The 16,472-nt window shown below is 42.8% G+C and overlaps 1 protein-coding gene across 1 annotated transcript in view; it reads right to left on the reverse strand.

Moving 5' to 3' along the window:
- The window catches only part of BMP7 (bone morphogenetic protein 7), a 44,064-nt gene extending 40,546 nt beyond the window's left edge, over positions 1-3,518 (reverse strand). Inside the window, exon 1 of the mRNA XM_069871635.1 lies at positions 3,059-3,518. Coding sequence (XP_069727736.1) covers positions 3,059-3,491 — 433 coding nt within the window. The 5' untranslated portion in view covers positions 3,492-3,518. The remainder of the gene's footprint in view (positions 1-3,058) is intronic.
- Between the last annotated feature and the right edge of the window lie 12,954 nt (positions 3,519-16,472).

Here is a 16,472-nt window from a genome sequence, read left to right on the forward strand (position 1 = left end):
TTTTCCTCTGAAGTTGTACAACTAGATAGGTGAAGAATATGAATAAAAAAAAAAAGTCGCTTTGTAGCTTAGCCCAGAATAATGTTTTATTTATTGAAAATTAAAAGTATTATTTCTGTACTCACTTTTACTTCCTCCATTCTAAGATGAAAGTTTATTATGCTGTGACACTTCCTCATTGTGACGGCTCCACTGTAGTAATAAAAACCTACCTGTGAAATGCAATGCTCACTGAGTATCTCTTACAAAACTAGGACACAGTTTACTACAGGATGCATTTAGCAATTCAGCTCTGCTTTAAAAGGGATCATTGTAGAAAGTCTCCAATAAAAATATCAGTTCTACAATAGATCTTCTAATTTTCCCTGAATGTCATAGAAAACTCTACCTATCAAAGCAGGTGGTGTATTTGACTATATACGGGAGTGAGGGGCTGGTCTAATTCATTAAAACATCCATAAACAAGCCTGTCTTTGTCCTATAAAGATGAAAGGCCAATGAATATAATGGGATGAAAGGTGTGCACAGTGATGAAGAAAGCTATTATAGATCTATGTCCTTTTTAAACTTGTCCTGGCATGTGCTGTTAACTAGGGAACAAAACAGTACAGATAGACCTCTGAAATGTGCCTCACTGGTAATAATTCCACCTGTCCTTCTTGGAACTATTGGATTTTGCTTGCTTTCTTGCTACTCAGTAACCATGCTGACAGCAATTAAATAAAATTATAATTAACTATTTTGAATAAAGAACACTTTTGGATTTCTAAACTGACTGCAAAAGCCAGCAGGTCAAAATGAACGAATATTTCCGCTATAGTCATCAAATTGCATCGGGATGTCAATTATCGAATACGTGGAGTTTATACAGGTAGAACCTGCTCTAGAAAACATTTTCACACAGAAACAGACATATCCAAAATATATTTTTATTTTAAAGTTTATGGATCAATTCTACTCCTTTGTATTCAAAATAACTGGGGACCTGAATATTAGTTCCTTTCATGTAAAACTTCCATGGGCTGCAAAGGTGACTTTTCCTTCCATAGGAAACTCAGGCTGGGAGCGCTGCAGTTCCACTGACTGCGGTAAATAACTAAACCAGAGAAGCAGAGCTGCTTCCCCAGCGCTAAACTCCCTTCTATAAGGTACTGACACGTTTCATAAAGGTTCTCTCCTCTCTATCGAAATGGAAACAGAAGTGTGAATTTCACTATCGTTATTTCAACATCCTTTGTCTTCTGTTCGGGACTCTCTCTACGCTCTGGTTGTACATAGTGTAGGACCCAAGAACCACAGAGAACAATGTTAGCAAGATCACTCTTATCTCTAAAGGCAAATATTTGACCACCATTGGTAATTACGGCTGCTCAAATATTTGATTTTAGATGTATCATTGCTGATCAGCTTAAGTATCTAGCAGCGATTAGGCAAACACAGTAATTCCAAATGGAAAGCACCAGCGCTCTCCAAGAGTGCAGCCCCCAGGCCAGATGTAATTCAGAGCTTCCCACCGTGAAGCTTATGGTAGTTAATAAGGAGGTGCAGCTCATGCAAACTAGAGATCTCCCACGGCGTCCCCTGTCTCCCTGTCATGCAAGAATTGCGCCAGGATGGCTACCGTGTCTAATAATTATTAACGTGTGTCACAGAGCCTTTACAGCTACTGATCTTTTTCAGTTAGTTAAAGTGCTGGGATTAGAGAGGCGGTGATTTAGGTGGTGACTTAATCTTTGTTGCCTCTGAAGTTCCAGACAGTGGAAGTGTCCAGAACGGTGACATCCATAAAGGTGTTAATGGATTTATTGGCGATGGGGCTGTCTGTAGACCCTAGGGAGTTAGGTGCCAGAGGTGGGCTCCTCTCATGCTCTGCACATCCCTTTGTTTGGGACCAAGTTTGAGTTGATGTTGTTTAGGAAATACTATTCAGAAGTCGCAGGCACCCAATCTGTGCGTGTGGTGGTTTCGGAGCGGCACACGATGAGGTCTAAAAATGGACAGAGCGAACCTGGATCTATAATTATATATTTAAAATAGAATGCTCATCCCGACAACGTCTTACTCAAATCCGGCCAAGTCAGTCCCCACGGGTGTGCAATCTACAGCGAGCAAATAGAAATCAGATTGGGCCGTGGCATCCAATTAGAGGCCTAGGGAGCCGCATGCAGAGCATGCCAACTTTTGTATCATTTGCATAAACCCATCCACATGTGCTGGTGAAAAGAGGCGAGCGAGCCGCATAAACCGGGGTCAACAGAAAAAGCTGCAGGAGTAAATAAGGATTTACTGTGGAATCCCTCTCGAGCCATTAGGGGAACATGTGTGAGCAGCTCAGACGCTGCAGGCAGCGCGAAGATGCTAAGAGCTCCGCATCCCTCAGCCCGGCACCGGGAGCCGTGCCCCTGATCCTGCTCCTGCCCCTATCCCTATCCCAGCCCCTAGGGATCCTATCCCTGCCCCTGCCCCTATCCCTGCTCCTGCCGGGGCTTCTCGTCCTCCTCGGCGGCTCGGGATGCGGAACAGACTCGCTAATCGCCCTCTTTAACTCCTACCTGCGAATCCAATTGCTGAGGAGCGGCAAATAACGAAATCAAAGGGAGCGAGACGACAAAGGACTTCAGCGTGTGGGCGCGGAGCGCGGCTTGTGGCCGTCCGAGCGCTGGGACGGGAGGGAAGTCCGAGCCCTCTCCGCTCTGTTTAATTATCTCCCTGCAAAGCACCTTCCCAAGGGTCGCTACCTGCCCTTCCTCATCCCGAGCGCGCTGCCACCCACCCGTCCCACCACCGAGACAGCTCCTACCGCGGCCACCTGCGCCGCCAGCCCTCCCGTCGGGGCCCGGGGACGCGTTCCAGCCCTCCCTTCGGTGCCCGGGGATGCTCCAGAGCCTCCCGTCGGTGCCCGGGGATGCGCTCCAGCCTCCCGTCGGCGCCCGGGGATGCTCCCCAGCCCTCCCGTCGGCGCCCGGGGATGCTCCCCAGCCCTCCCGTCGGCGCCCGGGGATGCTCCCCAGCCTCCCCCCAGCCCGGCTGTGCCCCCCGCTCGTCCCGTCTCACTCACCCAAGTTGACGAAGCTCATGACCATGTCAGCCTCGGTGAGGAAGTTGCTGTCCTGCAGGCTGGCGAGGGGCGGCCCCTGGGTGCTGAAGAGGGGCTTGTAGGGGTAGGAGAAGCCCTCGCCGTCCTCGGCGGCCGCCCCCGCCGCCCCCTCCTCGCCGGCCATGGCGTTGTAGAGGTCCAGCATGAACATGGGGGCCGAGTTGTGCTTGCCGTGGAGGTGCGGGCGCGGGCGGTGCGGCAGGCCGAGGATGGAGAGGATCTCCCGCTGCATCTCCCGGCGCTCGGGGCCGCGCAGCCGCCGGTGGATGAAGCTGGAGTGCACCTCGTTGTCCACCGTGAAGTCGGCGAGGACGCAGCGCAGCCAGAGCGCGGGGGCGGCGGCGCCCAGCACCAGCAGCCAGGAGGCGGGGGGCCCGCTCCCCGCCGCCCGCATCGCGGCTCGGGGGCGGCCCGGGGAGAGGGGGGCGCGGGGCTCGCCCCTCCGCGCTCAGCGCTCGTCGTCCCCGCCGCCCGGGCGCCGCTGCCCGCTCATGCCGGGGATGCCGCCCGACCCCGCGCCGCGGCACGGAGCGAGTGAGAGCGGCGGGGAGGGACGGACGGACGGACGGACGGAGGGAGGGAGGGACGGAGGCTCCGGTGGGAGGGGCGGCGAGGGGAAACCCAAGCGCTCTCGCCTCCAAACCCGGAGGAAGAAAAAAAAACTCCCTGGGACTGCCTAGAGGAGGAGAAGGGCTGCTCAGGTTGCTGTGCGGGATGTCGGGGGAGAGGGCGAGCCGGTCCCGAGCGCTTCAATTAAGGCGAACGTAATTAAGGAGAAGACACCCCGGGAGGGAGGGCGGTTTGGGCACAAGGAAGGGGCCCAGGCTCCCCGCGAGTTTATAGATCGTCTGTCTGCACAAACAGGCTTGTTCCTTCCCTTCCACCCTCCTCGTTAAAGTACGGACGGGGAGAGATTGTCCGGGACAAAACCGACAGCGCTAAATTATTTAAAATGGGGTGATTGTATATTCGCGCACGTAGGCATCTGGGTCTGCACGCACAGAGCCCCGGGTCGCTTCCAGCCGGCAGCGGGGAGAGTGAGCGGAGAAGCATCAGAAATCATAGAATGATAGAGTGGTTAGGGTTGGAAGGGACCTTAAAGATCATCCACTTCCACCCCCCCTGCCATGGGCTGAGACACGTCCCACTAGATCATAGAATCATAGAATCACCAGGTTGGAAGAGACCCACCAGATCATCGAATCATAGAGCGGTTTGGATTGGAAGAGACTTTAAAGATCAGCTAGTTCCAAATCCAAGGGGGGAGTAATCATCTAAGTCATAAACCCAGCAACTTTTACTTGGATCGGAACCATCAACCTGTGCACACAGGTGGTTTATGCCAATACATCATCCTTCACACCTCCTCCTTCTGCTCTCCAGTACACACCTTTTTGGAATAGTGTCTTGAGATGGCTTGTCAACTTCCTAAAGCAGTGACTTTTTTTCCTTTTTTAATTCAATGGGATGTAACATCTAGAGCCCTAATTAGTCCAGGTAGATGTCTGCTGCCACGGTAAATGATAATAATAATCATCATCATCTCAGATAATAAATGTAGACTACTACTTCGGAAATCTTACTTAGAAAGCAAGGGAAAGGCAGGATGGAAGGGTTTATCTAGGTCACTGAATCGAGCCCAGGGTAATTTCAGAAACCGTATATGTATACACTAAGTTTATTCTGACATTAAGATTGATTTCTTAGGCAAAGATGGAAGAAGAGGGGCAGGGAATAAAGGAGGTCAGCGTGATTCTGATGTTTTCAGATGAGCAATATCCAGTAGTATCCAGCAGTAGATCCTGCATCTGTACTGGAAATTAATATCTGGCATTTCATTAAGTTCTTTATGTTTAACATCCTTATGTGAATGGCAGGTAACTAATCAAAAAAGTTGCATGGAAAACACTTTGAGCGATTTAGTGTGTTTGTATGTAGGCATGTGCTCTTCTTAATAACAGGGAAACAGAGGCATGGCATTGAAATGACTCACAGAGCTATTGAAATAGTGGTGGAACCAGCATTAAACTCCTAGTTCAGTCCTAACACATGTTTAGGAATGGCTCAAGATCTGAGAGGATTTCCTCAAGTAACATGAGAGCACTTGCTAAACTCTCTGATGCTAATGGGGGTCACTCCTGTAGCTGCCTTCCCATTGCTCCCCACTAATGAAAACACAGATACCTAAGCATTTTGTTAAGATCAAACTCTCCAGCATCTTTTGTACTTCCCGAGGAGCAGCACTAACCTGCTTTTAACTAGGCAGCTATTTGCCTAAATTTCTCTCTTGCCTAGGGTGTGGTTTCTAGATCAAGTTAAGCTGATCTAAAGCCAGGCTCCTCCTGAGAAAGATGTTTTTTTCTCATTCCACCCCAGCCTGGACCCTCAACCCCACCCCTCTCTAATGTCTCTGCTATCAGGAAGCTGATTCTGTTTTTAGAAGTGATCTTTTCTTAACCATTTATGTATTTTGGTTTTGCTGAATTAATTTTCTGCTGGATCAGCTCCTCGTTCTGACTGACTACATATTGGAAGTAGGGAGGCCACAGGAATGCACAGCTGGGGGCAAGGAGAGGGTGTCTGGGCTGGGCTGCTTTAGGTTGGCTTAAACCGGTGGTGGAAGGGCAGGGAGATGATTCAGGATCCCTCCCTCTCCCTTTCAGCTGCAGATAACTTGACTTCACTTTCTTTTTTGTTCCTTGTAGGTAGTTTGCTTTTCCTCAGTTTTCAGTGCAAGGAGACTTGCCTTCCTCACAGACAATGAGATTAAAAGATCTTTAAGGATGGAACAGTGGAGTGAGGAGCAGGTGTCCCTGCTGCCTGGATTGCTTGCACCAGAATTGCTTGTAGCTCACATTTAAAAACTGACTAAAGTGCAGGTTGGTGTTGTGCTTTGGAATTATATCAGTCTTTGAGAGAAAGAAAAGCAAAATATAGTTGGGGAGGTTTGGATCCTGACACCTCAGGTAACTATTGAAACTCTACGTGTCATTGAAAAAACAGCTGAGGGAGAAAAGTAAACCTTGAAACTTCTTGATTTGACAGACTTCTCGGAAAAAAAAAAAAAGATGTTTGAATCAATTTCCTTGTTTTGTCTTTTTAGGTGGTTTGGGCTTGGCCAAGTTTAGGTATGGTCTGATTTAATGCAGGATACGTTCTTTAAAGAGGGGGCAATGCTGCAACAGTATCCTACGCTTTTATAGGAATAGTTACAGATCTTTGTAGCAGTATTTTCTATGATCTTGTAGCACTAGGTACAGTATTAAATAAATGCATAGTAGCTTGCTTGCATGTATTCTTCAAACAGCCTAACAAAAACACTCTAGGAATTTTTGATGAGAAAAGGAGTCTGTTAAAGAATTCATTTTTTTTAATCTGAGGTTCTCAGCTCTTGCCTTTAGCTTGCTTTGGGACACAACAAAGAGCAGCATTTATTCTGCTGTGTACAATAAAGGATGATGCAGCTCAAAGTGCAATGGTTCAGTCCTCAGATCTGAGCTTGAATTTCAAACAGAGAAGGTACAAACTGGATTGCCTTTCTCATGACCATCTTTCTTTTCCCTCCTTTCTTGCCTGCTGCATAAACCCCATCCTGTTTCCTGCAGGATCAGTTCCACACAGGTTGCTGAAATATTGGCACCCTCATGTCATTGTCTTTTTCCTCCTCCTTCCTGGATCAATTAAGAAACCAGTTTTTCCTCTTACTCTTTGTTTCTCTTGTCTGTTCTCCTCTCCTTGAGAAGGAAAACTAAATGCTTATGATGAAGTAATCCCTGTTTGTTGGCACTTGCTGCTTCAGATAATTTCTGTAAAAACAAACTCCCAATGTTTCCAAGGTTCTGCGCAAACCACGTTACCCATTGAGTAGCTTTTTGATCTCTTTGAGCTTTGTGCGTTCACTGTTGTCTGATTTTTGTACCAACTACTGCCATTGCTTTTGTTTGCCTCGAAGTCAGCGTAGTTGAAGGCATGTGTTTAGCAGATAAAGGGCCTGATTTTAAAACATTAAATGGATGAAAATGTGCAGGTTTGTGCTTGATGAATTTGTCTATGCTGCTGTCATCACTGCGTACCCCTCCTAGGCACACGCTAGTCGCAGGATTTGGCCATCTGCATTCAGTTTTACCAAAGGGGCAGTAGAAATGTGGGTTCTGCTCACAAACTCATTTCGTGCCTTTTGAAAAATCAGACACAAAGCATTTTTCCTCTTTTCTGCTGAATCAGTTTGAAGCTCCTTGCCTTCCTACTTTGATGTCCTCTTTTTAACTTTAACCATGTTTCTTTTCCATTCTGTTTTGCATCTTCTCTCATTTGCCTTGAACGAAGTGCAAGCCCTAAATTATAGCAAACTTTTTTCTTCTTCCAAATATTCCCACTAAAATAGCATGTGTTTGGGGAATTTTGAACAGTTCCTCTGGGCCCTGTGTATGCAAAACGCTTATATAACAAAAATAATAGCATTATTTTTTGTATAAGAATGCATAATTAGCTTGCATATTTAATTGCGCTGTAGTGGATCATTCTTATCAAAAGTTTCTATTCATCTCTTCAGCATTATTACTGAGAACATATTGACCAACGTGTAAGTAATCGCATTATGGGTAAGCCATTATATTAGCTCTAATCCAGGAATTTGAACAGATTTGGGTTGTACTGTGCAGGGTTGGATCATACTGATTGTGTTGTAAAAATTAAGTATTGATTCTTGTTGCTACCAATCAAAGGAGAGCTGGAAGTGAGATCTGTGTTTTGAGGCATGAAAGGGTATTTTTACTTCTGGAGATGCTAGTGATAATGACGTTAGAAAATGTTTTTTGGATTTATGAAATGGGACTGTAGTGCTGAATCTAATGTTCATCAGCCGAGTAAGGAGGATGAAGTTCAGACCCTCACAGTTCAGCACTTCAAAGGATTTAACTCTGTAAAACTTGGTGTTATTTACTCCAGAGAACATTACAAATGTTTCAATTACATGAATTCATTGCTAGTATTGTATATTTTATACACCTATATACAGCTTGGATATACACCTGCGTTATATTATGTACATATATATATATTTGTATATTGATACGACACCAGAGTACTTCAGTGATGTCTTTAAACTTTGTGTAATACATGTCTTTGTGTAATACATGTGTCTGTGCTACAGAAAGATGAATATCGATTAATGTAGGACCAGTTTTAGGTCCATATATTGCTGAAGCAGCCCAAAGAAAACTGAATTTAATTTTGTGCTATTAAATTATTCCGTGCACGCTTTGTTTGGTTAATGCTTTGGGCATAAACCCAGACATTTCCTTCATTGGTAACACTGTAATCTGAACATCTGAAATCTTAGGCTAATGTTTGTGGAAATATCCTGCTGAGAACACGCCGATATGTCACTGTTAGGAGCAGCCTTAAGCCATTGCCGCCCCTTGGAAATGTGCCTCTGAAAGTGTGTGCTTAGTTATCATCTTTTCTTGTAATAAATGGTGATCTTTGCTTCTGCAGTCCATCATCAGACATTCAGCATTCTTCTTGTTAACATCTATCTGTGTCTTCTAAGAGTAATTTTTAGTTTTCTGCTGTTTGTATTCCCTAATGGTAGATATTTGGTGGTTTTATGCTCAGCTATGTACAAAAAGAGTATAAAACCTATTAATTGTTTTCAAAGGGAACAACAATAACTTATTCTGACCTTTAAAATGCGATGAGACAAACATGGATGGCTTTACTTTTTCTCTCTAGGCAGGTGCAGAGTAGTACCTCAAAAGAACCATTATTTTGTGCCTTTATTCCAATGTGTACATAAATGCTTGCATAACCCTTGCACAGCTGCTGTACAAACTACTCATGCCACAAGTATTAGTAATCCTAACAGGGGAGGTTGCATGGAAAATTGGGGTGTGTATGCTAAACCATATGTACCATGCCCCTGAATCATAAAACTTCTGTTGCTAGAGCGGAGAGATCTTCAGAGACCGGGGGTTTTTACAGGTCTGTAGGAAGCAGGATTATATACAACAGCTGCACCACACAGCTTCTCTCCTGTTGAGGCTTATCTTGTGCATTTAAATAAGCAGGAAACAGAATGTGGTCCAACATTATCTTAATATGGCCTCAGCTTCTACTTATATTTATATTTCATTTCCATAGGAACAATTATTTTAACTGTTTATTTTGAATACATACTAAAGCTGCTCGGAGTGGAAGTTCTGAGCTGCCAATTTCGAGCTGCGTGGGGCTGCAGGCATACAATGTGCATTTTCTGCCTCTGGTTCTGCCTAGAAAATAACCTCCTTTATATCTGTAATGATTTATAGCAGCGTTTCTGAGCTGCTCTGAAACAAGATGGAAGTTGAAGATTCATTTGATTCTCTGAAGACCTAGCCACAAAAATCCCTTCCGAAGTTGCGCTGAGCAGCACGGTTTGGCCCCACTTCTCCATGGTTTGAGGAACATTCCAGCTCCTGGTCTGAGCGAGGGAGGAGGTTTGCCACATTACAAGTGGCTGCGTGAAGCAATCTACCAGAGCTTTAGCAGCCGAAAATCATTAATCTGAAGTTTATTCTGGAGGATTTTAAAATAATATGAGGGGACTGTTTCCTTTGTTGGTGTCAACTGGTATAACATGGGAGTAGATGGAGGTAGGCTTGCTTACAGCAGCCGAGGAGCTCACCTGGGCTCTCTCCGTGTATATGGACTGGCTGGTATTGCTGCTGCTCTTCTGGTGGAAGAGACTTTAGTTTCAAGTGCAACTCTGTAAGAGTTTATCTTCCTGAGACGGGGACTTCTAAGTTTTCAGTCGGAAAATTTTTGCTTCCTAAACAGTGCTTAGCGGGCACTGAGTTTGCTTTGTGAAGTGCATCTTTTCAGCATTCATCCAAAGCCTTTTCTGCAGTTGTCTGAGCCCCATAGGCAACTATATACTGTTAGACTATTAAGATAATTTTTCAGTTAAGACATTGTCAAACTGCAAGCGGGACAATAGAAACAAAACCCCTTTTGTTCTGACTAAACTGTTCCTAATGACCCCCTCTATAAACAGTGGCACCAGCGGAGGTCTCAACAAGGCTCTTCATTGAGACCCCTTTCAAAAGGACAAGCAGAGCAGAACATGGGGCAGAAACTCTCAGAGTTACTGCACTTTGCTCCGCTTTGGTGGTCTGACCACAAGAGAGAATCTGTTTTTGTTGTTCGTGGCACCCAAAAAGAATAATTTAAAAGCATGAATTTCCACAATTAGCATCCTATAAAGAGTTCTAAATATTTGGATTGTCGGGAAAACAGCAGAAGGAAGCACTTTGTTTATTTGTTTGTTTACTTAAATTAAGGGGCTATAAAGTAAACTCTTATGAGTTCCATATAAAAGCTTAATTCTTTTTTTCTTTATGAGATTAGTTGTTATCTGTTAAACTCATATGAAAATAGAAATGTAAAGTCCAAAGGAGTTAAGATTTTTACATTCCAGTAAGATCCTCACATTTGTTTTGAGGGTAAGAGTCAACCTTTTGCATAAAATGTATTTATCATGAGCAAGGGAAAACTCTGAGCAGGGGAAAGGTTTCAGTTGCTTAGTTTCTAGAGAAATTGGAGATAGGGTGACAGACTGAAACCAATAAGGACCAAACTCTTGTTCTTCCAGATGAGTAATTGTAGGATGCTCTGTGGGGCACTCTGTACAGGTTGTAGCAAAGACAGCGTGTCTTCATGCAGTTGAGGGCTATGGAGATTAAGAATTGCTTCCTGATTATTTCTGTCCTTATTTTGGTGTCCTGAGTACATCAGAAGAATAGCACAGAAGACGCTCCTCTTAAACAAAAACCTATATAGAGAGCATCTTCATTGTACGTAACCAAGAAGCAATGATAGGCCAGGCAAGAAGAGTCCATAATTTGGATGATTTGGGAATTACACTGACTGTTTGCAAATAGAAAGGCCAACGTCTTCTGAAAGAAGCTGGATTTTGCGTTCTAGTATCTATGAGGGGTATTTCTAACTTACAGCGTGGGCTACTGCTTCATTTGTAAATGGATAGGAAGAGATGATGAAAAGAGAAGACAGGAACCACATATTCTGAGTAAAGGCTAAATCAAGTAATTCCTGCAAGATTCAGAATACTGTCAAGTCTCCATGATATGCAGGGGGTCACTTGTGGGAAGCGCTCAGCATTTAGCAGCTTTGGGCATTTGTTTTTTTTAATTATGGAGAGAGCCCACTCTTCCTTCGTAGGAGGGTGGGATGGAAGTTTCAGTGTGTCTTGGGAAAAGGAAGGATTTGGGTAAGTGCAGGATGAAGGTCTAATGCCCTGTGACAGGATACCGGGAGAAGGAGAAATGTCAAAGAAATCTTTAAAAGGTTTCCAGTAGAAACAAAGGAATCTTTGTGAAAGATACTGTTAGCAAGTCTAATGGAAGGCATGGGGGTGCAAAATGAATTGAGAGGATTTGCAAGTTTTTGTTCTTGCCTCGAGGCTTAGAAATAGGCTGAGCATTTACTGTTTACTATATTTGGTATGTATGGAAGAGCAGTTTGGACATCAAGGGAGCTAATAAAATGCAGAGACTAACTCATCTCTTCAGTGCAAGCTGTGTTGTTCTAGGGACAGAGAAATTGCTTCTCTTAAAGGACAGTTCTGAGGAAGAGCAGCTAAGATTTGATCTGGCCTTTTGTGAAAACAACTGTTTTCAGGGCAGCGCAGCTGAGGTCCATAAACATGCTCCAGTGTTTTCTATTAATGCAGTTTTGTTTTCCTTCTTTGCATGCGTGTAAGCATTGTACAGAGCACGGTATGTCTGGTTTTCAAGATTAAATATGGTAACTGTGTAATGTGATACCACAAAGGTACGGTATTCATTTTGTCACAACTTTCCTCAAAAATCCACATTTGAGGATTGTTTTTACTGAAAATTTCTGAAAAAAGACTAACTGTATCTGGCTAAAATTTACTGCCTCAGGAACTTTCTGGTTGAGAAGTTCAGGTGGGTAGACTGAAAAAACATCCTTGGTTTCTGAATATATCTATAGAAGTTTATGAGAATTAAAATTTAGAATCATAGAATTATTTGGTTGGAAAAGACTTTGAAGATATCCAGTCCAACATAAATGAACAGATTAATTTCTAACCATGTTAAATGCCATATAAACTAGATCTTAGTTAATGTTTTGACAATCAGTTCTCATGTTTAAGGATCATATTAGAGGTGTGTTAACTGTTAATCATCAAGAACAAGCATGTCAGATCTTTTTTATTCTAGTTTTCATATGATCACATTGGGATAAAGGTGAGCAAAAAGTAACAACATGAACTCTACGTTAACTTGAACTGATGTAAAATTGCTTTCTCTTGAAATTGATGAATCTGGTTGTACATTGATTTCCTAAGACAAAGTGTTCTTACTACTTTCAAACAATCTTGTGATTATCTTAGAATTTATTAATGTTACTAATTGTTTATCCCAATGAGAATAAAATCTTATTGCAAGCTTTTGACCTACACTAGCAACAGTAGGACACGCGTATATTGGTATAAAGCAGCAGTCTTTAGATTTTTCTGTTTTCCAGAATTTAGTGGCAGGCAATTCTTTATATCACATCAAAGCAGTCTGTCTTATTTACCTTTCTGGATCCCAGTAAAAGCAGCTCATGGGCCCCAAATGCTTGTGAAGCACACTTTAAAAAACAGTGATATGGGACAATACAGAATGCACAAATCAATTTGTATTTTCCTATGCAAGAGCTAAATGTCTGTCACCCTTCCAAAGGCCAGCAACTTGGATCAAGTTATAAGAGAAAAAATGAATCAAAGAGTTAAGAGTGGTGTGCTGAGAATTAGAGTTTTCCAGAGAGAAAAAAAAAAAATCTAGTGTATATATATAAAAAAGAAGTCAATGGTTTTGACATTTGTTTTAGATTTGTCACAGAATGATTTAAAAAACAAAACTTGAATAGAAAGAATGAGACATCCCAGAATAGCCAACATCCAGTGGCTAGGGTATTTACTTGGGCCATGTCCAAGTAGTGCTTTATGGGATTTGGAGCAGACATTTGACATAATGTTTTCAATGTTATTTTTGTCAGACTCAAATTTGGGCTCTGAAGTGGTTTGGGAAAGAGTTTGCTTGGAGTCCTGTACCTCCTAGGTGAGACCTGGTCACTAGGTTGATTCACTACTCAGTATTTCTTTGGCCTATGGAATTTCATTTTTATTTTTTTAAACAAAGTAAAGTAGCCATACAGAGAATAGACAGGCAATTATTCCATTGCATTTGTAGGGTGATATCATATATGTGGGTATTTTTCTGAATGTGGGAGTGACTAGAGTAACATCCACATTTCTACTCCATTCTCATTCAGAACAGATTTTTCTCACGGAAATACCTGAACCTGCCTAAGAATATTTTCATGGAAATCAATATATTACTTTAAAAAAAATATTTTTGGCACGTTGGCATTTTCTGATGGCAAAAAGCACTTTGCCCAAGAATTTCCAACCAGCTTTTCTGAACTGAGAGCTACCTCTGTATTGTACATACATGAGGCAATGAGGCACTTGCCTTCAGTATATTTGTAGGTTTAATGCCTGGGATGATAAAAGCTGTGCATGTAAATTTGTGGGAACTTCATAAGAAATAGGTACACTAAAATATAAAAAGCTGCTAATGACTGTCTTTCAACTAATACTGAAATTAAGTTAAATTCAGTACATAAGGGGAAAAAACCGGATAATTTATTGGACTGAAATTTCAGCTCTTCTCTGCTTTGCAAACACGGATCTTTCAATCCAGTCCTTTCATCTTTGTTCCCAGTCCCGCTCTGAATCTCATCAAGCTCCACTGGACACACATGTTCAGCCTCTCTTTCTGGTTTAGCTTGTGCTCCTGCCAACCTCCCACTATTTTATACTCCTTCCTCCCCACTGTCTGTCTTACACCCAGCCCTGATCCTACCACAAACGCACTTCCCTAGCGCTGTGCGCCCTTGGGCATTATTGACTAATAACTGAGACTTGCAAGTGTCCCAGGGAAATCTAGAGGTGGAGAGCATGCATTTCAACAGCTCGGTATCTCCATGCCTCAGCGTTCTCAATTCATTAATCAGCGTAGTTAATCTTAAAGATGTTTATCATTTCTGCAGCTGGTTATTGGAAAGCTGATTACTGGCTTAATGGCCCTACTTGAAAACAGTTATCCCGTTACTGTGGGTGAAGTCGATCTCGTTCAGCATTGTTACAGATTATGTGTGCAGTCAATGCTTTGTTTTCCTAGAATTAAATGGAAATATATTTTGCTTCGGACTTTAATTATGGCTTGTTAAATGATACTGAGCAATATTAGGGGTAGCTATGTTTGATGTCACGTGTGCCTCTCGGCTCTATTCCCTTATTCAGATTTGGTTTCAGTAATGTTTCATTTCTGAGATTTATTTCTGAACAATTGAAGTGCCTAGAAGTGGAAATGAAGGCTTTGCTGTCCCAGCATAGCAATCTAAGACATCTCTAGGCCAGGATTTGGTATAGGTGTGCTAATTCACCTACAGAGAATAATAAAAAAAAAAAAAATTACCAACTTAGAAGCAGAATTTATTAGCTCTGGTGCAAGTTTCTTCTTCTGCTCCTAGAACCTGGTCTAGCTCATCTTGAGGTAACAGAGACAGTCTGAACAGGTGCTGTACAGACTTCCTGTAATTTAGGAAGCACTGCGTGATGCTCCACTTTAGATTAAATACATAAACAAGATTCTACTGACTTCTGATCAGCAGAGATCCTGTCCTGCGTCTTGGTCTGGTTCCCTAGGGAAACTACCTGTGCAATCTTATTTGTCTGACCCAGTTTCCAATACGCTGACAGGTTACTCAGAAACTTTGGAGATACTGTTTTGTAAGAACAGCACCTAAGCAGAGGAAGGAATCTTTTATCAATGCTCTCATTGAGGAAGAAAGAAGGATCTGGCGATTATTCATAGTGTTTGACAGCAGCAAGCCAGTCAACAGATTTGCACATCGCTGTGATATTTGTTGGCGAAGGCACTGCTGTATTCAGCTGCCAAATCAAAAACCATGAAGCGATGGCTAGGGGAAGGGTACTTCCCAGGGTCTAAGAAATACTGCATATTCTGGAGTGGGGGTGACGGGTGAGAGTCTGGAAGGATGAAGGGGAGGGCTGGAGGCATGGCAGTGTGTTGTGGTGGAGGACAGGAGGGCAGCTGGAGTTATTCCAGCAGAGGTGTAAGAGATGTAACATAAATCCATAAAGAATCAAGCTTAATTAGTTCCACTTTTCAGGGAATAATTTGTTAGGAAAATATTGAGGTCTTAATTTTGGTGTTTTGGATACATTTACACTGTGATTTAACGCTTCTACAATTGAGTTTATCAGTTGTAGCTGGTGTACTGCCTTGCTGTTATGAAGCAGGAATCTGCTGTTATTTGACCTGAAAAGATCATTATACTAGCTTTATTTGGTGTGCATTTAATAAAGTTGTAGCTGTTGTGACTATAACTCATGATTCCCGTGTCATTCTGCAGTGGTGTAACCAGCGATTCAGCATTCCAGTAACATCAGTTCAAAGAGAAGCATGAGAGACTCAAATGTATGCCAGAGCATTGTGACTTTTATTACTCCTCTCCTCCTGCACTCTGCTCTTAGGAAGATACATTCTCTAGCTGAAGAACTGAGGAGTACAAAGCATCCTTAGATCTTGTAGTGCAAAATGTAAAAAGTGATGTTATCTTTAGAAAGTGGACTTTAGATTCTATCAGCGCACATTTAGCATAAAGCATTTCCTATGGTAATGCCTCTCACTTTCCCAGACTTTTAAAGGCTCCAAGTGGCACACAGGCTGCAGACCTCTTTGTAATGTTAATGAATCATCTTAATGGACTGTTTTAGCAGAAACATTCATCACCTTTTGTACCACAATGATTTTTTTTGTTATACTTAAATGGTTAAGTAGGCAATAAATGCCTATCAGACCAACCGCTATGGTCTAGTAATCCACCTCGCTATAAATCACCAGCGGATTATTATTGTCCTGTTTAATTAACACTCTTAAGGGATTCTATCGTTGGATAGACTTTCACCTTGCACTAAGCAGGCATTAACGTTTGAAACGAGAAAAAAATGTGTTTATGTGAAGAGTGTTAATCAGTGTGACCTGGAACTGGTAGCAGTGGGTTGGATGAAATATGTGCATGTGCGTATATGCCTGCGTGACCATGGATGGAGGTTCCTTGCATCAGTTTTCAATGGAAGCTATAATCAGACCTATGGAATACTTGTTTAAGTCCTAACGAATGAGAGTTTAGGTATCATTCGTATTAGGCCTTAAAGATATTTGGCTATGTCTGGTTGTAACTAGCAGCTTTAAAGATTTTAATTCCAGAAGTGAGG

The sequence above is a fragment of the Phaenicophaeus curvirostris genome, chromosome 18 (genome assembly GCF_032191515.1).
Source record: "Phaenicophaeus curvirostris isolate KB17595 chromosome 18, BPBGC_Pcur_1.0, whole genome shotgun sequence".
Taxonomy (NCBI): domain Eukaryota; kingdom Metazoa; phylum Chordata; class Aves; order Cuculiformes; family Cuculidae; genus Phaenicophaeus; species Phaenicophaeus curvirostris.